The following is a 24,348-nucleotide window of genomic DNA, read 5'->3' as shown; positions in this document are numbered from 1 at the left end:
TTCTTTTATACAGCTTGCCATTTTAAATGTCAAATAAAAAAAATGGGAGGTCTCAAGCGCTCATTATAACTATATTTCTTGGGTATTGCCGAGAACTTAAAAGTTCTTTGCATTTTCCCTCAGATAGGACCCTTTTCTCTGCGTGTGCAGGAGCTTTCTTTTAAACATTGTATTACATTTAATTTAGGGGGAAAATCTGAAGACAAAAAGTAAAAACTTGAAAACCAAACAAAAACACAGAAAGTGAAAGAAAAGATAGGGGCAAATTCATGTTTCTTTATCCACATTCTGATTAAGTACCTCAAAGAAGATACATTGACTTGTCTCGACGTGGTTGAAGTGGTATTTTGATACCGGGACAATGATTTGTTTCAATCTATACTAATACCATTAATTGGACGTTACCTCCGGGAATGCTCCCACTTGGGATACAAGATGAATTTTAAACAAATTATGTTAATTGTAAAGAATATTCAAAAGTAAGATGTAAATGTCCACACAACCATCATTTAAAAAGTAGGTGTTTTTTTTAATTTGTTTGTGTTATTCTTGCGAAAACCATCTAATCAATTTCAAAAATCAAGCTTTTGGTTGCTAGTTGTGAATCATGCACACACACTGCATCATATTCTGCAGTTCCGCGAGAAACAACACGGGTGCTGTGCTGAGACACACACACACAAACAACGTTAACAGTACATTGAATGGGCACACCTGGAAATACGTATGCGTATGCCACAAAATATCCGCCTCTTCCTATATAAACACCGGGTTTGTTTTCTTCTTATTCGCGGGAGCGGATTAGTTTCTTTTCAACCAGACCTTTGATATAGGATAAGTAAACAATCCAAAGGATAACAAGATTCCGGGATTTCGGGCCGTTATTTCCCCTTTCAAGCTGCATAAATTTAACCTGAACTATTCTTTATTTGGCACGCCACATGATGCATGACGTCATGTATTATGTTTACTTGCAACAACTGCTACCGTGTTGACGCGTTGGGATGTAAGTGTACTCGTTGATATAACGTGAGATCAACCTGGCGGATTCACGTTTACTGCATCTTGGAGAATGGACGTGGTAATAGCAATGATTCTGACGGCATCAACACTAACAGGTAAGCTGACTGTTTACCCATAACAACAATTTATCTGATGCCAAGCCTTGAGCAAGTATCTAGTCAGTTAAACTATATAAGAAAAGCACTTATTGCAAGTCCACTTTAACTATCGACATTTGTTGTACTGTATATCTATTCCTTCAAATTTTATTCGCTTTAATGCGTAAAGTTTCGTGTAACTCATGAACAAAGTCTGCAATTTCATTCGTTCAAAGTCCTGTTAAGAACTGTTAATTATTAAAGGTTTGAAAGGATTGTTTTTTTTATCTATTGAATACCAAACTGGGTCATTTTCATATGCATTTGTATGCTGCCTGATCGAAGATTTCCAAAAACGTCATTCAGTTCAAATTGTCATTGAGTTATATGAATTTGCATAATGATTCTAATTCGATTTGAACTGAGAGGGACTTTAACAGGCGATTAATCCATTAAAGTGGTTCGAAAAAAATGCCTAGGTTTTTGTAATGCAGGATAACGAAAGAAAAAGGGCCACTTAAATTTATTTGTTTTCAAGTGGAAGATATTGTTCTAGTCTTTATGTACTAAACTTTCATTTGATGTTCTTTACTATTATCAAAGGCATTTCCTGTTCTCAGTGAAAAAAAATTCACAGACAAAAATAGTTCAAATAACACGAATGATATTCCATACCCGCATCCGGCATCAATGGGTCTTCCTGCCTGTTGCATTATAATATGTTTTAATAAATTATTTTAGTGACAGATGTAGAGGTTGCGAGTTGCAGCACCCCCCCCCCCCCCCGTTCAGCCGTTGCATAGAAAATATATACATTTTGTACTTATTTATGAGAATGGCGGTTGCTTATTTGCATAGAATGCATAAAGTACACACATTTTCTTCGAATAAATAACATTAATTAATTCGTTGACCCTAGTAACATGGGTAAGGACACCTCGCTTGATACGTTTCGACAAATTCCTGCGGAGAACATAGTAGATGTAATTATTTGTGATGTTGGCGTATGCAAATTTGCAAACATACTAAAGTTACTTATTTAAATTTTGTTGCACAATTTTCAGCGCTTGTCTCGTGCAATCAAGTCTGTTTCATCGGGTGGGAGTACAACCCACAATCTGGTATCCCGCTCCGTTAAATTTTACCTTGCAAAGATCCGTGCGAATGCACCGCTATACGCCTCGGAGGTGTGGACATTCCTGATTCGTCCTACCGGTCAGAAGAACCTCGCTATCTTGATAAGCTAATCATCAGTGAGGACCCCGCTGTAATACAGACATTCTACACTTGCAAAGGTAGGACTGCATCTTATTTGCATGTATTAGAAATACTTCCCAAGCAATTATTTTGTTAAGGCCCTACTCTCTTTTACTATAAATATATATAACATAACATACATTTCTAGTAATCGGGTACGACCACCATTTATTCACTTTACAGGAGATGACAGGGCAAAAAAAAAGACGCAGATGTCGTCTTTCTTCCCGTGTGATAAAAAAATATACCATTTTTCTTGAACATCAGGTCCAATTCGTGAGTTAAGTCATCATTAGGTCGTTAAAAGAGAACACCCACCTCCGATCACTTGGTGTAACAATACCGTGTACATCTTAATCTCATGCGTCTTGTTTACTGTCGTTTTTGAGAAAAGAGAATCACCGTCTTTTCAGCACCGACAAAACAATCGCGTTTTTCAACAGAAACATATGCCTTGCCTCGAGAAAACAATGTACATGCATTTCAAAGTGTTCTCAAAATGTTCGTATTTAATGTATGAATGCTTAAAATGTGGGGGCATTGTTGTCCTTATACCTTTAACAAATACTATCACTTTAGAGAAAAATTCACGAACTATAACAGAAAATGTGCAATATAATTTCCTTGCAGTTTAATTCTGCCTCTGTGATTGCACTGAACTGCATTTCAGGGGCTGGAACCAGTCAGTTGTAAATCGTTTCAACTATGTATACATTTCCAACGCGTCGAGTACATTCCATGGCTAGCCATGTTAACGGGTCAGATCCAGGGTCCGTGAACAGTGACGCCGTGCACAATAACGTAACGTTTAACGTAAAAACGTATAATAAAACCTTTCTTTTTTTCATTCAAACGGTTTCCGACTAATGATACTTATACATCGCAATTTCCGTGTCATCCTTTATCATTTGTCAGTGACGACAAGTTTACAGTAATTCGGCAAAACTGAAAAATTATCCCCTAAAGTGTCGCTTGTTTTGATATTGTGACCCAATACTTTTGTACTACACGACACGGACAAACACAAATTCAGTTTTCATACTTTGAGTTCGCATGCGCGCATGCTAAATTAGCGGATGAAACATACGTGACATGTTAAAAGAGCCTTAGTGCATTGACCCCAACAAATTGGCATTCCCGAAAGTGCTCGATGAAAAAAATTAATAAAAAACAAGCGCGATCGCGAGTGCACAACGAGCTCTGGCCCGGTTCCGTAATATTTCACTACATATGCAAAATAGACGCGTATGCGCATCGATCGAGACAAATGGGCATGTTCCGAAAACTTTTACCAAGAGTGCATTTACCAACGACGGTATTGCATTTTGTCAATTGTAGGTCAATTGGTAGTTATATATTATGGGAAACTCAGGACTCGACCGACCGGCCGACCGACTGACCACGAAGCGACGTGTATAGAAGCTCCTTTCAGAGCTTAAAAATTTGGGGTATCCGACATACTAGTCTTCTTTTTCTTCTCCTTGTTCTTTTTTCTCAAATTTCATGGATTTTGTTCTCCTTGTTCTTCTTTCTCAAATTTCATGGATTTTGTTCATGTTTTATTCTCGGTGCTACTGCCACAAGTCATGTGACGGCATCTTAAACGTACATTTTCGAACACAGGGTATCTAGAGAACTACAAGGCTGACTAGGTTGAAAAGCGTGTTTATATAGTACAGGATGTTAAGTGGTAAAAAAAATGGTGTGACATCATGATGAAGTCATCATTTCATTTTTTTTTTCATTTTATTTGCATTTTGGAAGAGCAAGAAAATGTTACATTCAGACATTTTTGTATTGGGTTTGTTAGGGCGGAGATTTATGCACAATGTTTGTATAAAAGGTGTGATGTAATCGTGCTTTCAATACAAATATGATTTTTGAAAACAGTATGGAATGTGCGATTGTCTTAAAACTTAGATAGTTACATCGTTTAATTTGTAACATTTTATTCTAATTGCAAACTATAAAATGCAATCATATTGACTTTAAACTAGGCACAGACAATACAAGATGACCTTACCATTCGCCATGTGAATGTGATGTAAGAGAACATCTCTTAATGAATCTCGGGACATACCGTTATTTCGTTTTACTGTTTTGGATTTCTTCAAAAACAAAAACAGTAAACGAACCAGTGACCGTTTTGTCGTTTTACAGTTTTGTAAAACGGTCAAACGGTATTAAGTCACACACACATACTTTTTGTTGTTGCTTTTAATCGTAGAAAGCGTTAAACGGTTAGTTGCTTTATCATGACAATGATTAAACAGTCAATAGTCTTGCCACCATTTTTTGATTGAGGTTTGGCAATTAAGCAATGCACCTAGGAATGTTAATGCATCCTTGGGATCGAGTCATTGCCTGAACCCCGCTCCTAACATTTCTTTCTCAAGACATTTGCGTATTGGCTATTGAAGAGCTGCGTCGACCTGAACTCCAATTTCCTTCAAAATATCTGCAACTTCATCAAACGTCTTTCCATCCTGTATCCGTTGTGAAAAGTAATGTCCTCCCTTGAAGTTTTCCAGCAACATTTTTGCTAGCAACTCTTAAAGCCCCACCAACTTAAATGATTGCGTAAGAAGGGGGTCAGGGTCCGCACCAGGAATCACACCACGCATTAATAATGCCGAGGTAACACTTCTTCGTGTAAAGCATGGTCCCCCTCCACCCCCCCTCGCTCACCGCCTCAAAATACACCACGGACTGTTAACCAGTCTGTATTAAATGCTGACCGTTTTGCTGTTTTTCAAAGTTTTTTGTGTAAAACTGTAAAACAAAAAACATTGATCGTTAAGCTATAATGAATTTTACTAAACTTATAAAACGGTCAAACCGTATTTATCTTAATACCGCTTGTCGTTTTATACAACTATAAAACGAACCAAAACGGTTGATGGTTCGTTAAATGTTTTTGTTTTGGAGGAAATCAAAAACGGTAAAACGAAATAACGGTATGTCCCATGATTTTAATGGTATATAAAGCTGGGCGAGTCAAAAAAGCACGTTCTTCCATCTGAAAAAAGGAACTACTGAAATTGATCCATAATATCAGAAGTTATGCATAACCAATTTTACAGTGTCCGTGGAATGCCATTGGAAATATTGAGCCTAATGAGAATTACAGATTACACACAAGCAGTCAAATGCAATTGAATTTTTTTTATAATTGGAATCAAGACTTAAAGTTTTTTTGTCAGACTGTGTATTTTGAATATGAGGAACGTTAGTCGTCTCTATTTTTTCCCGAAATATTGATGGTGATTTCTGTATGTTTTCCCTTGCAAGAGCTCGTTCATTCATGGAGGTGGGAAAACGTCAATGTTTCATTGTACTCAATGGGTATTCATCAGTTCGTAGAACGGTAAATGAATGATGGCCGACAGCTTTTTTTTATTGAAATAGACTTAACTTTTAAATACAGTATGCAAAGTACGTGAAATGTTCACAGTTGAAAGTCAATAAGATGTACTCTATCCCCTTTTTTTTTTATAAAATGGAGCGAGCAAAATATTTTTTTTTTAAACTTGCTCACCCTGTAATCCTGTATAGATAGAGAACTGCAAGATAAAATTGATGTGTTGTAAACATCAATTGAAATGACGTTATAATGACGTCTTTATGTAACATGTTTTAAAAGTGGTGTTTGTTTAATTTGCATGCTCAATTCCAAGTAAGAGGTTGGAAGGTCTACTTTATGTGCCCGTAGATTTTTGAGAAATGTGTGACGTTATCGTGACGTCATCAAAATGCGATTTTTCAAAACATGGAATGTCCGATTGTCTTAAAACTTGGTTGATTAGTATGTAAGAATATTAAGTGACGTTATCAATTAGTTTCGCATGTTTAAGTAGTTGTTATGACTAAACCAGTTTTAAATGCTTAAAATTAGATTTTGTCTTTACGGGGTTTAAACAATTTAGACAAATAAAACAGGTCTTCCTTAAACATTTTAACATGTGAACAATCTAAAATTCTAGTCTCATTTTTTTTTGCTTACACCATATATAGCCACGGCAACGATCACATGTAATTGGGGACAAGGTTTTTGCAGCAATTGACGCTATTTGATACACAATGAGGAGTCAAGTCGCCCGTTTAGTCGCCTACTTTAATTTAACGCCGATTTCTAGCTTGGGGACGCGTACATAATTTGAAATTGATGACCTGCCAGTCAATATTATTGCCAGTCAACAACCAGTAGAATATTAGGATTTTTTTTTCAGAAAAATAATGCCATGCAAAAGAAAGAAAAAACTCAAACGAGGGTCTCCCATAGTGAGTGTCATGGTATATTGACAAAGCTATACTGAATAAGCATTAGTGTAGACGTGGTACTTCATTTTTTATGACACTTGGGAAAACAAGCCAACATTTAAAAAAAAAAAAGTATGTTGTGTGATATCATTCGCGTAAACAGTGCATATATACAGCCGCTAAATTGATTCATCTTTAAGCCTGCACATAAGCAATTAGCCGAACTCTGATGCTTTGCATCTCAATCCTGTCTATATCAGTAAATGATTGCGATCTGGCATAACACCTACATGTTTCTGAAAAAGCCTTAGTACTTGCAGCATAATCGGCATTGTTGACACCAATTATTTTGATAGCTGCGGCCTTGGTCACTTGAATGAAACTTTAATAAAACATGGTCACTTGAATATTATGAGCTCTTTTTTTTATTAAACTATTATTTGGTTTAGAAACCAAACTTTATGTAATCGAAAGGTGATGCAAGTGATCACCAGTGAAATTATATGAACACAGAAAAAAAAAAAAATGATTTGATTTTGTAATCTACGGGGATGACAACACGAAATGAAGATTTGATTTTTTTAATCTACGGGGATGACAGCACGAAATGAAGCTTTGACAAAAGCTGTGTTTATTATTATTAATGGTTTATCTAAATTGACATGGCAGCCCAGGGGCTGAATAACATCAAATTGTACATTTATTTAAAACAAAAAAAAATAAACATTGAAAAGACTAATCATAGACAAGACAAATAAAGCCAAAACAATATAGCATCAAACAATTAAAGGACAAGAGAAGACAGGACAAGACAAGAAAAAAAAGACGTAACAAGGCAACACAAAACGAGACAAGACAGGACACGTCAGGACAGGACTAGACTGGACTAGACAATCAAGTATTAACAATCAGCAGAATCTACAACAAAAACCTGCAAGTTATACACATAAATGTCTTTAAAAATACGTTAATTCAAGTAAATATATGTGCACTCTTTCATAGTGAATTCTACTGACAAATTCCTTGGACGTAAACAACTCTGTGCTCTAGTTCTTGGAGCGCCGTGTGTTTCGACATAGGAGGGTTCTCAATAAAATGCACGTATAAAGGCAATAACGGCATTCATCGATTTCCCAAGGTCGTAGGTGTGTTGTTCATTATCGTGTACACGTTAAGATATGCATCGCTGCCATTTTGATATTACAGCATCGCTGATCTCTATATTTTTTACTGTGAAACAATGATTACCAGACCATAGTTCTCTCGCGGTGTTTATACGGTCGTTGTTGCCATTGCTCCTTCGGGGTACATGTACACTGTCTAGTGTGTATCACTTTCGAATATATGTGATCTGGTACACTGAACCCTCTGGAGACATGTGCAAAATAGGGAACAAAACATTGTATTCCTCTTCACAAAGCACTTTTGGTAGGTGAATACGTCTCCACAAGGTTATCAGAATATATATTGCATTTTAAGTAAGGGATATTAAGTCCAAATTTCAGCCCAGGAAATTCATTCTAGTTAAAACAGCAGCATTTTTGATATACATTTTCAAACTCGAAAACTTTAGTGCTTCAAACAAAGAAATGACACCACAAGGATACAAATTCCAAAATGGGTGTTTTAGTTCGTGTGAAATATGAATTTCTTGATCAACAAATGCTGAGTTATTTAAACCTAAGCAAAACGGAATGTACTTTGCAAAACGTTGTCTGAGTGTGGCCGCTGGTGCTACCCGTTTTGAAGCTAATTTACTTAATTTATTCCTTTCTAACGTCAATGGGGGAAAGGTTCAAAATAATAGGGGTAATAGTTACAAACGGATAATTTAAAAGAATTCTTCCTGCAAATGGAGTTTTGAGCCTATAGCAATCGAGATGTTTGCTGATTTCTTTTGGGAGATTGTGTTGTTATGATCGTCTATGAAGGCATAGGAAAATAAATGTAAGATGTTGAAACTCATGTCGGTTGCGAAGGAAGTAGGAGTTTAAGAAGAACTACATGACCAGGGTAACTCAAATCACGCTTATAGTTGCAACTTGTACATCTTTTTGATAGTAAGTCAGCTTCGTTTGAGGAGGTAGTCAAGCTGACCAACACCTCAGGATTAGTAATTCCCACTTTTCCCCTCAAACCACGGCTGCGGCCTGCGCGACATCAAAAACATGAAGTAAAATTGTTGACAACAATCGGTTGAAATTTAAATTTTTGACTCGTTTTGACGTTTGGACCGCAAAGTTTAGTTTTTCTTTACCAAAAAGGTATTTATGAATAGGAATACAGTATTACACACTCTGTTTAAGACCAGTTAGAATCTGGATGCTGATAAGGGAACGTTACCATTCAGCCCTGGTATGAAAAGGGCCCCCCGGTACCTCGTCCAATCCAGAGCCACTCCGGTCTTCAGCCCAGTCTCGTCCGGTACATGGTCCTGTCTGACCAGAAGTTTTGAAGTCAGTCAGGCGCATCAATTTATTGCCCTTTAGAGAACCTCCAGAGCAGAACAATAGCAGATTTACCGGATTAAAGATACAATCCTTTCAAACGCCTTGGTAATTTACGGTCCCATTGTGCGCGAAACCGCATGGCAGAGGTTTTGATCTGTGCCAATGGAAATGTTTTATTGTTTCACGCTGAGAGATAACAACCACAAGCGGGTTTCTTCTGGGATATATTACATGTGTCAATACTTGCAAACAATAGACCCGAGGATAGAGGAGTTTCTGATTAGCAACCGGATCAGCTCCTGGACCGGTAGCTAGGACGGTGTGAAATGACTTCTTGGGAGGGGACGAGCTTACCGGGGACCCTTTTCATACCGGGGCTGAATAGTCACGGTCCCTAAAAATGAATTCGGCTCGGGTAATTGTCAGCATCCAGACTCCAACCGGTCTTAAAAAGAGTGTTTATAACCGGCCAGGCAAACATATATTCCGTTGTAAAAATATATTGCAATTCACCCCTTCCATTCTATTTTTCTGTAATGTCAAGATAATTGTGATCTTTACTATACAATTAAAGATGGTCTCGTGATCTTTCTGCAGGAATTGGGTCATATCCAAAATAAGGAAGATTGTCATTTGTCTTGAACTTCATTATTATTTGGAATCATAGTTCGAAGCTCGCAGTGGCTGATCTCATGCATGCTCTTGGCAACGCAATAAGGTTATATTACATTTTATATGTATTTGTTTTTATAAAGCTATAATCGTAGTCTACAGCAATACAAAAGTACCTCGCAATACGTCGGACGATTAGACGATTTCCGTGGCAGAAACCAGTTTAAAATCCAATCACTGCCAAGTTCGGTACGAGGGGATACAAACAAATTAAAAGACACCGAGGTAACAACAGAAAATACTTTCGCACTTAATTTTTAATATATTTATTGTTTATTTAATGTACAATCATCGAACTCCTTGGCACCTGAACGATCAAACAGTCTTGTCACGAAAGGATATTAGGATCTATGGTATAATAATTATACAAGTTCTCGTGTTGGCGCGATTTTAACTGTTCATCCGACGGCTTTCGATTTTTATCGAGCAGATAGAGGGAGTGTCGTAACTTATACATTTGAAAAGTTGACAAGTCGATAGTAGTAGCATGTTTGAAGTATACAACAATTTATTAGCCTTAGGCATTTGGAAATGTATTTAAATACATAAAATACATCAATTCCAAAGTAACGAAGGCCTTGCCAAATAAACATTGCGACACGTAATACTACTTCCGATAATCTCTCTTACAGAATGCAACAGCACCTACCATTTGGTGCCCTATCGTCGCAAGTTTCCATTCCCTGCCTTTCATGACGCGTTCATATTGGACTTCTCCGTGCAGGCCCGCAATGCCGCAATGGTCGTCTTGTCCACGGACGGTACAAAGGCAGGCAATCTGTACCAAATGGGTAAGACAAGCAAACGGTTAGGGGCTAGATATATAACGTCACCAGAAAAAAAAAACGTAGAATCTCAAATAGCTGAGTCGTGACTGGTGGTATGCCCTCGAATATTTGCAATGTAGTTTCTTGAATATTCAGTGAACAAAACATTTCAAATTGTAAGTAGTTATACAGGTGGTGATTCTTATTCCATATTCATAACTATTTAAGACTATTTAGCCATTCATATTGGTCAAGAGCCCGTCATGTGCGTGGTTTTATGGGCAGTATGGCCTAAAAAAAAACACGTTATGGTTTAGATTGTTTACTTATCCTACTTCAAAGGTCTGGTTGAAAGGAAACTACCTAATGTCTGAACGTCACCAAGAAAAGACGGGAAAAGTTGTTGTTTACATCGGACGCTTCACACATGTTGTGGCATAGGCATACGTGTTTCCAGTCATATCAGTTCCATGTACAGTACACATTGTGTGTGTGGCACATAATACACGCAGAGCCGGTACACAAACATAGTTTCTCGCACGTCCGCAGAATTTGACATCCACAATTCGTTCTCAAACGAATTACATAAAAACCGCCCAGTTTGTAAGGATGTTTGTGTGGACGTATAAGTCCTATTTTTTTTCAATGTTCTTTCCAAACATATGTAACATCCATTCGTTTGAAGCGTTTTGTAGCCCTATTGGGCGCATTACATGACGTAATGTCCCGTGTACGGGACTGCAAGCTCGTCCACTGTTAAGCACACGTCGTAAGTCGTTGCAGCTACTAAAGCTACATGTTGGCCCCTGACCCTGCCGTACCCGCTCAAAATATACCATTGACGATCTGAGTTTTTTTAGGTCGTTTTGTAAGCGCGTTTTCTCTACGGATTTTTCAGTAAGAAATCTTGTCTCCGGAACAAATCGTCAGCAACACCACGAAGTTACACCCATGCACATACCAGTAAAAACTAGCAATCGGAGAAAACGGCATCTAAAGTTGAACGCCTTCTAAAACAACACTTTGCGTCAAAACGGCAGAGTATTTTCAGTTTGGTTTCTTGTTGTGGACACTTGATGAATCGAATTTATTTAATCTGCTGGTTTTTTTTCACCCGTTTGTGTATTAAATCAACAAGAAATAACAGAACAAAATGTGAGTATTAGTTCGTGAAAACGTCTTTGCTCAAATTTGAGCAGAGTGCGCGCCATGCGTTGCAATGGTCATGGAACTTGAGTGTTACTTCGTGAAAAGGAAAATTGTCCCTTTTGCGCAAAAGCTGTCTTGGATAATCGGCGTAGTTATTAAGGTAAAGCTCTTGAAGCTTTCAACCTTCTTGTAGTGCTGTGGTAGGCCTTGATGATTAATGTTTAAAAATGTTTTAAAAAAAAATGAAAATCGACAAAAAAATGGTTAAACATGTGGAGTGTTACTCCGTGGTGTCGGTGACGAAATTGCAAAAGAAAAATCATTATTTCCACCACAATCGCGTAGATAACACTACGACGATCATGAGAAAGTGTGCAGCGTTTGACTGCACTATTCAGTAACGACACTGGAAAAGGCGCGCGCCTTTTCATTATAATATATCAGAATTGAAACGGCCCTAAAAGTAGGTCATGTTCCATTGTGTTCCACTGATAACATTATTTGTTTGAATTCAGGACATCAAACTGAATAGGAACACACACAATTTACCTTATTCAAAAACCTGTACTACAGAACTTATTTTTTTCGGAAGTGTAACCCTTGACCTTAACCTATTAAATCGCTATTTCCTTGGTCTCAATTCATAGTTCTTGGAATCAGTGGGGGCACCGCTATCAGACGTTGCACGGAGTGCAGAAAACTCCATTTCGTGTCATCTCCAGGCGTACTGAGCGAGCAGGAGATGCGACGCTTCTGGCTGCGTTACGACAACGGCACCTTCGCCCTAGGCAAGCACCAGCAGGCAGCCTACTTCAAGTGGACCGACCCAGCACCCAAAGCTGCCCCGTTGTTCTATGGCTTTGCCAGCTGGGACTGGCCCCAGACCTGGGCGGCACATCATGCCTGTCATTAAGGCATGCGGCATTGGTAGAGGGTGGTGTGGGCGTTCCACGCCAACCTACTCGATGAATATTAAATTTTCTCGATGACATTGTTATACCTGTCAAAAATTTTGGGTGTCTGTATATACAAGGCAGACACGTACATTTTTGCCTTGTAAAACTAGCTGTAAAACTAGCCTTGCGAGGTACGGAGAGAACTAAAATGGAGTATGCCAAAAAAAGTCTTCGGTTTCTGGTATGGAGCTTAATTGCCCTAATCGGGGTGCGGCGACGCGGCTTTGTTTTCCCCTACTTATTTTCTTCTTCAAATGTCGGCTGATGTTGCAGATGATGACACTTCACTCCCTTAAAACTCCCAAAAATATCCTTCAGGTGGAGCTTGAAGTGACGTCAGTAAGGCCATAAGGCTTGAAAAATCTGTACCCACTTAGGCCAACGATCTCGACGGAAATTTGGATAGTCAAGACGAAAATCAGAGAAAGCGGTAATGTCAGACCATACAGCGACATCGTGCCTGTGCTGCCAGGCTGGTCATTAGCCTGATCCACATAATTGCGCTAATTAAAACGTTTTTACAGATACACGGCCATCGCTTCCACACTCACAAAAATACAACACTGTCTGCAAATGGTTCCCGACTATTCTGCGCAAAATATATGGGAGCCAAGAAAGGCCCAATAAAGCTTATAGTCCATCGTAAACCACATCTAAAAACACGTTAAAATTGTGCAGCAGCAGGATTCTGGTCAAACCAGTGAATTTGGCGATTTTGAGACATCATCTTACATAAACAAATTATAATAATTTTGCTGACGTGCTTGGCTACGGCGATGCGCGCGCATACCAGAAACCAGAGCCTTTTTTTTGGGGGGGGGGAGGAGAGGGCCCTACCAGAAATTGATTTTAGTTCACCACGAGTATTTTGCTAGAGTTCGATAGAAAACAAATTAATTTATTCGAAATTAAATGATACGGTTTCAATCCATTTGCAGTTTCTAAACTCCCTTCATTGATGTTCGACATTAACTATGTAACACGTTGGAACAATACGCGTATAGGGAGCAATGCGAATGATTGTGCACACAGACCTCTTGCGACGATCATTGTTTACTATGTAGATGATAGTTTTCAGCCGTTGTTTTGTCGTTTCGGGATTTGCATAGTCTGTGCCCCTTTAGGGCAAACAAGTTAACATTGTTACAATCAAGTGATGCACTTTTCACTAATCAAGGGAAATAATATGCAAGTCATTATAATACTCACATTGTCCGATGGTGTCTGGATGGTGTCAAGATTTAATTTTCAGGGGTGGTAATTCTGCATGGAATAAGTGTGTACCATGTATATTGGCATACAATGGTAGACCATGGGAGAACAAAAGTTGCCAAGACTAGATGAGGTCCAAAAATAAAAGTGAAAATCATCTACAAAACCAATGAGGGTTCTTTCTAAATTAATGTTTAGCATAAACAATAAGAGGTCCACGATAAAAGTGTTTATTTTTACGAGAGGGTGTACTCTGCACTAACAGAACGATTGTACCCAACAAGCTGGTATTTGTCTGACAGTACCAGGGAAATTCTAATGAAGGATAAAATGACAGACCACATTGGTATGCCTGTGTGTACATTTGTTCTAACAATGCATATTCTATGTGAACGAAAGAGGTCCACATAGTGCAGGAAGTGTGAAAAGGGTTTTATTTGGACACAAAGTTAATCCCTGTCTAAAAATCAGTTCAAGTGAAATGCTGGAGTACGGAGCTTTTAAAGGGACATAGGTGAAAAGAAAAAAAAATGAAAAAAAATCTGCGTTCGAACGAACAAAAATCTGCGTTCGAACGAAAAAAATCTGCGTTCGAACGAAACAAAATCTGGGGTTCGAACGAAAAAAATCTGCGTTCGAACGTAAAAAATCTGCGTTCGAACGAAACAAATCTACGTTCGAACGAAAACAATCTGCGTACTTGGGCTGCCGGCCGGAGACACAGACGCCATTGTTGACGACGTGGTTAATTTAAAAGTTAATTCCAAGAATTGGTTATATTTTACACCAAGGGTGTCGTCATATATAGATAACTGGAAAAAATCAAGATTAACACTGTTTGTGTCATATTTAACACTCCAGGTTTGGCAGTGTGGAATGTACATACAGAATGTAGTATTTGGTTTGGTGCTTGATCGAAATGAAAGAAACAAATATGGGATAAGATCAAAAAAAATATGGTTCTCATTAGGATTGAAACCCAGGACTCTTTGCAAGGGCCGTCACAGCCTGCACTATGAAATTAGAGAAGGAAACATTCTGGTGGTAGTCCCCCTGGTCAGTTTTTTTAACTGTGACAGAACTGATTGAGTGCCCCCCCCCCAAGAAAAACAGGCCTCCAAGTGCCCCCTACAAATTATACCCCAATTATGAAACTGGTCTTGGTTTGAAATCCCGATGATGAACAGGTGCTTTTCTCTCCCATGTTTAGTTCGATAGTGATTTGGCACCACAATATTTCTGGCCTTTCCTGCAAAGTAGGGTCCTGAAAGGGTCCTTTTATTACACAAGTGTTAAAACCTTTAGCCAAACCACGAGTACTTTAAAGTAAACAGCAATGTCAATTTGCAAAAGCTTTAGGCTTTAAAATAAATACCAATTACAAACTCACAAAAGTCACCAAAAACCAATGATTTAATTTCATGTTTATAAGACCGCTTTTCTTTATTTGCGAGTCTGTATGGCTCATGCATAAAGAAAGCCCAAAACAAACACGGCTTAAGCCATTAGTAGATATACTTAATTGTTCAAAACATCTTTCGGGAAAACAACGAGAAGTTTTGTTCGTTCGAACGAAGATTTTGTTCGTTCGAACGAAGATTTTGTTCGTTCGAACGAAGATTTTTTTTCGTGCAAACGAAAAATTTTTTCGTTCAAACGAAATTTTTTTATCGTTCGAACGAAGATTTTTTTCGTTCGAACGAAGATTTTTTGCGTTCGAACGAAGATTTTTTTTCGTGCGAACGAAGATTTTTTTCATTTGTTTTTTCCTCTATGTCCCCTGAAAAGCTCCGTACTGGAGCAGGGAAATCCGTTGAAAAAAATGAAAAGGAACACTCAAGGAAATAACGATCGAAAATTCGGGTCGAAAGAATGTTCACGGTGCGAGTAATTTTTCCCCGTTTTTAAGCTCTGGCAAGAGTTTCTACATGTCGTCGGTCAATTGGGTGGTCAATTAATTAATTATTAATTCATACCAACATGTCAAAATATTAGCGCCTCTTTTAGCGAATACACATTGACATTTCAAACTAATGAGGCGTCGGACCTATGAGGCGTCGGACTTATGATACGGCCCCCATTTTCTGACAGGATGGCATTATGCCAGTTCCCGAACTAGTGTTGCCAAGAGATGTGATCTGCTATTGTTAGGACCTTGCTCAGGGACATGAGTGTGTCGAGTTTGGAGTAACTGCATTTTACTCGGAATGTCAGGTTGCTCTCAGAGGTTATCTTGGGTTGTTTGTTTGGATGTTGATGGGCGGTTGTTATTGCTGTCAGGATGAAACAAGAACCGCTCTTTCAGCCACCCTTGACCGCAGTTTACAACAGATGCCGAGTTGGTGACCTTCATAGTAATATGTCGGTCCTTATTACCAGTGTAGTAGCCACGAGGGGGCGTGGGGAGGGGCGACCCCCAGTCGCCCCCACTGAGATTTTGAGTTTCTAAAAAAACATTCTTATTGATCTACATGACGCCCCCCATGAAATGTTGCAGCCCCCTCCCCCCCCCAGCGCCCCCCCCCCCCCTGAAAAATTCCTGTCTACGCCACTGCTTATTACCACATGAAGTGCAATTATAATAACAATAAAGTGCCCAAATCAGGGGCGTAAGTATGGGGGCATTGGGCCACGTGCCCACCAGTGCAGGTCAGTGCCCCCCCCCCCCCCCCCCCCCCCGCGGGTGCCCCCATATGAAATCTTGACTTGCAGACAAACAGTGTAGTTAAGTGGGAAGAAGGGGTTATCGTGCACCATCTGAAATCAACTTCTAATTGACGTCTTTAGATAAAATTAAAAATGCGTAGAAAACGAATTGCTATGTTAACAAAAATCGAAATATGTCTCACGTATTTTCTTTATGCAAATCAGTGACGCCATTACCGGAAAATATATTTTTCACTATATCTCAGCCAATATTGCAGATAACTGAACGAATTAGGTGTTTAAACTCATGTTTTCAAGGTCAAATATCACAATATATCTATTCTGAGAGTGACCACATGTGTCTGTTGCATAGGAGTATGCAAATTAGTGCCGCTTATACCGGAAAATCATGTTTTTCGCATATCCCGGCCAATATAGCACATAAATACACAAGTAAGGTGTCTAAACCCATGTTTGGAGGGTCAATTATTATTAGAAGATCATTCACGAAGTAACTACGTGTGTCCTAGGCAGGTAAATATGTCAATTCTAAAGTGCCGGTTTGTGATGGAGCAGTTATACAGCAGGTGTGGTTCAAAATCATTTCTGGCTTTCTCCCTGATGATGGTCCGAGCCGAAGCGTGTACACGTATTGGTTAGTTTGGAATGGAAGTAAAGTTAACTGAGCCTGTGGCAATCAGATAGTGTATAGTTCATTTACTTCGTATTTCGACTGGCTACACAGTTTACCTAATTATAACCGAAGTCTCAATACCTACTGACGTCAAGAAAGGCGAAGAGAGGGCTAAAGAAAAGTGTATAGTTCATTTACTTCGTATTTCGACTGGCTACACAGTTTACCTAATTATAACCGAAGTCTCAATACCTACTGACGTCAAGAATGGCGAAGAGAGGGCTAAAGAAAAGTGTGTATGAGGGCTAAAGAAAAGTGTGTAGTTCATTTACTTCGTATTTCGACTGGCTACACAGTTTACCTAATTATAACCGAAGTCTCAATACCTACTGACGTCAAGAAAGGCAAAAAGAAGACTTGGACGTTTTGTGACAACAATTATTAAAACTTCATGTTGGAAGCAATTTATTCATTCTCAAACAGCACATAGGAAGGATAGAACTACCAAACAATTTGATTTGAATTTTAGCATAGATTTCATTTTACCCTGGCCAATTACCGTTACGGCCAAAGGGTCATAAATTAAATGCCATTAAATTTTGTAATAAAAATGGACATCCTTGCCCTTAATAAATGGAAAAAAATAGAATCAAAACATCGTTGGTGTTCTTGCCAGACGACCTGATTACGCTCGCTTAGACAATCCACGTTTGTAAATACAATTGGAATGTTAGCCTCTACCTGAACAAGACACATTGTTCACAAATTGGTATGACAACGCAAAAATATTAGTGTTAAATCATAAAGGAATCACATTGCTAATAAAGAACTCTAAACAGCACTTTGCAATTCCACCCCTGCAAATACAGTTGTAATGTCGGGTTCCAATCGATAGTCTGATAGATCCATACACTGTAAAAACAGTGTTTAGCATTTAAACACATCAGAACGTGTTGAGAGTTTAAAACGTTTAGGAATGTGTTTCAATTCTAAACGTTTACCACTTTTTAATGTTGTGAAACTAAACGTGTTTACGTTTTGGACATGTGCTTAGGACTGTATATCTAAATGCGCTTAGGAAGGTGTTTAAATGCTAAACATATTATTCATTGAACATGTCAAACGGATAATGCGTGTCATAGAAAAAGGACATCTAAACATGTCATGATGCTAAACGTGTGGAAAAAGTGGGTACAGAATAAGTGTTTAGAAATGTGTTTAAATCCTAAGCACCATTTTTACAGTGTAGTTCTAAGGTTTGATAGTCTTAACACAGAAGTGCCAATGTCCAGGGGTAAGTTAGTCCAAAAATGAAAAAATGAACATTGACCCGAGCATTTTATGCCATAGCCGGAAGGTTCATTAGTCGGAAGTGAGTTAAATTAGTTCGAAGGTTCAGTACTGCGAAATCAAACAATGTTCAATAGCCAGAAGGTTCAAATTTGTCCCTTTCCATTCTGGGACCGTATTGACGATTCGGACGATAGAACCTAATCGTCTATTCGAACTATAAATATTTGGGTTATTTAGGCTTACTTTTTAAACGTACTTAAATAATGAACACTTCGGAATATCGAGACTTCGGACTTAAAAGATCCTTTGGACTATCAATCTTCAGACTAAGGAACCTTCGGACCAACGAATCTTCAAATTATTTAATTTGATGAACCCTCGGAATATCTAATTAGCGCTCGGACGATCGAGTGGAAACCGTCATATTACCATGATTAAGGCGACTACTGCGACTATTACATGTGTATAAAAAGCAACTGTACAGCACGTTTAAGCATTGTTTTGTTGTCAAGTTTGTACCTCGACTAAAATTGAGGAAAACGAATACTAAGTAAGAATATCTTATCAGTTAAAGACGAAACCCTTGTAAGATACATAATGCATTGAAAAACAAAATATCTAAATTATGGCGCTGTAAGTCTACTTTTAACCTAAAATCTACGTAGGAAGCAATATCATACTTGAATTAGACACCTCCTCTGGGTAAAATTACAGATTTGACAATATTACAAGTGTACCCATTTTTCTTTCATTCGGAGAAAATGATATGAGTGTGTCCCCCAAAAAAGTGTCCGTCCAACAAAACAAAACGATGACAACAACTTTAATATTTTTTTTTATTGTGCAGAGACTTCTGTTCCTTTATGAATCACACCTCAGTGCACAATTGTCAAATGATCACAACAACATTTTAAGACAGTGTGACCAATAGTCATTTTCAATGCTTCATGTAAGCTGTGTAAAATCCTTTATGTTGTGAAAAATAGGTTGCGGTTGGGTATATGAATCCTTTTCTTGGCCATCACGGTATCAGTCATCGTGGTAAGACCTCAATCTGATGATGAAGGGCTAATGATTCTAATCCTGGAGGATTGATATATAGCAAAGCAAGAAATCGATTAAGTCAAGAAACTTGGTCAACGTGTCCGAAAAATGTTGTTTTGAGCAAATGAATATTGCGCAGTGAGTCGTGAGGGAAATGAAATAACCATTACAGGGGCTTAGGCCAAGGAATATCTGCACAAAGAATGTTCAATATTTACTTTGTGGTTTCGTTGTTATTTAAACAAAGTTAGAGAACACTTTGTGGGGGCATACTGTACTTTGGTAGAGAATGCAATATTAGTGATAATTGTTGAACAACCTAAAACATTTTGCTTACTGTTGGAAATGTTTACGGAGCGCTGCATTTGTGATCTCTTAATACCAGAAATTATGGTAAACAACCGTTTCGTATCAATTTTTGATATTTTAGATTATACAAATGTTTAGTATACTACATACCTTATAAGTTATACATTATAATTTGTAATTATACAAACAAAAATGATGTGAAGGGAAGTAAACATCTTATTAATAACGTCGCTACCTTCCGACATAAATGTCCTATTCCCTTTCAAACTATGTGTATTTTTTTTTTTTTATCTACTACGTTAACGAATTTGCAACTCTACCATCACAGTTTGCATTTTTTTTCCTATGTCGGTTCTAAAAAGTGTTTAACAACGGTTAAATAATGTATATCCCCCTCATCATTACTACAATAGCACATTGTAATGAAGACAACAACGCTAAATACATTCCACAGTTTTACAACATTAACTGTATGAAACAAGATTCAGTCGAAAATAAAGGCATATTGTTAACCAAAAAAATCCCCCTTACCCGGATATTTTTTTCATAGCGGAACCATAGTGACCGATAGCTAAACCGTATTGTAGTTCCACCAACTAAACGTTTTACTATTGTAAAACCCATCGGTCATTGGAATGCATACAAATATAACCCGGTTCTGTTTGGCTGAATGGAAAAATTGAATGGAATTTAATTATACAAATGATTAAAGTGAATTATTTGAATAATACTCTGAATACTGTAACGTCCGGCCTACAGCAAAGTTTCAACATAAAATACACTACATTACCTCCCCAAAAGTGACCGTCTGAAACACTTTTGTGGGGTCATACTGTACTTTATGTTGGTAGTAGAAAACAATATACACACAGTTCAAAACACCATACACTAGATAACATTATTTTGCGACAAATGTAACCCAGGGATGTGATTCTGCTTTTTTTTTTTTTTTGATTCAGCTTTTTGTCCTCACTTGCTGTGTAAAGAAGTTAAAGAGATTTCCAAAGATTAGCTTTTTTTCGCCTTTTTGCAGGTGTCTTTTGTCAGTGTTCACTCACACCCCTGGTAACCATTCTTCAGTCTTATTATTGTATAAATCAAGTCTATTGGATATACAATAATTCGGATATATGTTAAGAGTCCAAAAAGGTTCTAGCAATCGAAATGCACCATTAACCTACTTTAAAATATATTTAATTTGTGAAATTATTTTTAAAAAAATTTTTAAAAAACAGCGAAATATTCAGAAGGTAAAAAACGGCATACTTTGAACAAAATTCAATATTTGAAAATTGCTCAGAAAATATTAAATGTTAACAATTTAATAGCAATCGTTTTATAATTGTATAAGCCTTTCCTTTGTTGTGATGTTGATATATAATCAAAGCTAGTCTATCGGTTTTGGCATGATAAAAGAAATAGCCATATTATTTACATGAGTTTTTGAAAAAGGTGACAATTCATTTTATAAAAGCTATACTACTTTCGGCAAAACGACTGTCAACGTGTAAATAAGACAGACATCATCTTTTCTTCTTTTGCACCATTTGGCGAAGGTCTTGGAACTCGTATATGTCTTGTAACCAATCTTAGATCTAGCCCTGTGTATGACCTCCTCAGGTGAATAACAGTCGTTATATTCTAGCCTGTACACGGGAAGTTTGAAATCAATCAACTCTTCCACGACACCTGGTGCTACGGTGTAATGCATTACCCCGACCTTACCATTAGTTAGGTCAAGACCCACGACTATAGCGTGGTTGTCATTATGCAAGACAATCTGATCGCCTTGCTACATAGCTCTGTCAACATTCCCCTTTCTTGAGACTAGCTTACGACCAATTGCTAGTCCGATGCAAGTCCCTAAGAATTTCCCCAATACTCCACCAACAAAATCCCCGAGAATACCTCCAATGAAAGCTCCCACAGTCGAGGGAATGAACGATCCAGCAATGCCCAACCCAAGGGCGGATCCGGGGGGGCCAAAGGGGGCCATGGCCCCCCCAAAAACGATTTTTTTTTTTTTTTTTTTTTTTTTTTTTTTTTTTGACATCGCAATAACGGCAGGCAATGAGTACACCACCATCTTTTCCTCAAAAAAAACACATTGGTTAAAGTGGTCAGAAATTGCCTCAGATCGCACCACAGAGCATCTAGAATCCAAAAAAATTTCGGGGCCCTTAAGCGGGCCCCGAACCCCACGCCGTCATTTTTTTGACCCACTTTTTGACATAGCAATAAAGGCTGGGCAATGAGTACACCACCATCTTTTCCTCAAAAAAAACATTGGTTAAAGTGGTCAGAAATCGCCTCAGATCACACCACAGAGCATCTAGAATCCAAAATTTTTTCGGGGCCCTTAAGCGGGCCGAACCCCACGCCGTAATTTTTTTGACCCACTTTTTGGGGGAACCAAATTTTTTTTTTGGCCCCCCCAAAAATTGTGTTCTGGATCCGCCCTTGGCCCAACCCCGTGGCAACGCCTACACCTAATGACGCTTCAACAATGCGTCGGATACAACTGGTCCTGTTATCAAGCCGGGAAATTTCACCAGCAATCTTGCCAATATCGTAAGCGCAAAGGAAGCCCTCCAAGACAGCAAGCACAACAAATCCAACGACATTAGACATTCCCGATAACATTTCTATGGTCTCAGCAGTAAGAGATTTGACAATTTCTGTTGTCACACACTTGACAACGGTTGTGTGTATGATCGCTTTTAGCTTATGAAATGACCAGCCAACCTGACAGCTTTCTGCACGCCCTGTCTTACAATACGTCGCAAACGTTTCTTAATTATCATGCAACAGACTGTAACCAGTGTCATTTAACCTAGATCTAGCCCGAGCAAGGACTAACTTTCTTGGGTTAGCTGTAGCTATCTCGTCAGGGTAATCGATACGAAACAATTCTCCCTGTTCTTGGTTTAGGTCAAGCTCTGTTTGTGTAATCTGCCACTTATCGCCCGACTTGCACCAATAAATGACCTTAACACGCCCTCCAACCCCAATTTTTAACACGATGGCATGATGCCAGTAGCCAAACCAGCGTTGCCAGGTGATGTGATCCCCCACCTTTAGGATATTGCTCAGGGACTTGAAATTCTCGATTTTGGTGCGACTACATTTTACCTGGAAGGACGTGTTAGCCTCAGTGAGTATCTTGAGTTGTTTCTTGAGGACGACACCGTTGACAGTTACCGAGGAGCGGGTGTCACCTTTGTCTGAAGGAAACAAACACCCATCTTCTAGCCACTCTTGACCGCATTTAGTACAGCAAACGCCGAGTAGTTGATTCCCATAGCTGTAGCGTCTGTCTTTATTACAAGATGCTGTGTGTGGTGAACGAATAGGATGCACGTTTTATGGGACAGGGGAATGATATTGAAATGTTTGAGACGTGACAGCATTCAGAGATGGAATTCGTCTTATATAGATTAATTATACGAGATTGATTTCTGATTAACAGGTTTTGGTGTAGACGAGGCGAAACCAAATAATCCTGGGAAAAAACATCTGCTTATTGTTGGAATTTGATTTAACCGATTTTGCAATTGTCTTACAAAACACACAATTAAGCATTTAAAGTGCACTCAATCGATGTTGATTGACGAATGTGAATATTAGAAACGCTATTAGAAACGAATGATAAAAGCACCAAATAGCCAAAACTTTGCCCTTGACAATTTTGCAGCACGATTTTTGTCACAATAATGATAAAACCACTCTAATACACCAACCCTTTACACATGCAAAATTTTAAAATGGTAGAATATATCATCTCAGTTTAATTTTATTTCACTGCGTGAAAATATTTTTTAATTTCCTGGGCCCTCTTTTTTTTACATCCTGCCCCAAAAAATCTGCTAGTTTCAAGGTGGGTCCACCTCTTCCAGTGATTTTTAGAACATTTTGTAAAATGGAAAAAATATAAAGTTTACTGGTTTATCAGAACGGCTTCAACTATTTGGAACGCGCCTTTTGATATTGTGTTTTGAATTGGATGACTTGTCATTTCCGTCTTGCACTCACAATGTTTTGAAGGCTTATGCAAAACTGAGCATCGATGTTTTGACGTTTTCATCTTTATCTGAATGAAACAAAGAGCATTCCTAATCTTACCTGTTTTCCCGCGGCGGTATGAAACAAGGTATGCGGCCTTGAGGTGCCTATGCGCTTTACTTGGGGTGTTTTATACTGTACCATGAGTGCCACGCGTGTATCACAGTTTGCCAGTGAGATTATACAGAATACCTACAGCTTCTAACATACGCTTGGTTTCTGTCCAAAACGTGCAGTTATTTCGCATTGTGGTGTAATAAAGCAATCCGATGTCGTTCAAGATTTCACTAACCCACGCCCTATAGTTGCTGAACGACATCATGTCAAGCCAAGATTCAAGCCCTCCAAGTTCGCCGTTCCCATGTGCGCAAGTTATTCCTGAAACTGATTTGTCTTACTCGGACTCGTCTGAGAGCAGTCAAAAATCTCCCTTCAATAGTCGTCTTGCCCATGAAGTGCAAATTTCAATAAGTCAGATCTCATTAAGAGACACCCAGAACAAGAGACAGGCAGCAAACAAGTAGAGACCATCGACTA

At 38.4% G+C, this 24,348-nt stretch overlaps 1 protein-coding gene across 1 annotated transcript; it reads left to right on the top strand.

Annotated features, from left to right (window-relative positions):
- The first annotated feature begins 1,090 nt into the window (after positions 1-1,090).
- Positions 1,091-12,614, top strand: LOC119730513. The gene is made up of 4 exons (XM_038203483.1): positions 1,091-1,118; positions 2,246-2,395; positions 10,372-10,530; positions 12,303-12,614. Exons 1-4 carry the CDS (start codon positions 1,091-1,093, stop codon positions 12,566-12,568), a joined length of 603 nt encoding a protein of 200 aa, XP_038059411.1. The 3' UTR covers positions 12,569-12,614.
- The last annotated feature ends 11,734 nt before the right edge of the window (positions 12,615-24,348 follow it).

This window comes from Patiria miniata, unplaced genomic scaffold, assembly GCF_015706575.1.
Source record: "Patiria miniata isolate m_02_andy unplaced genomic scaffold, ASM1570657v1 HiC_scaffold_1, whole genome shotgun sequence".
NCBI lineage: Eukaryota > Metazoa > Echinodermata > Asteroidea > Valvatida > Asterinidae > Patiria > Patiria miniata.
This window is presented reverse-complemented; position numbering and strand designations above follow the sequence as displayed.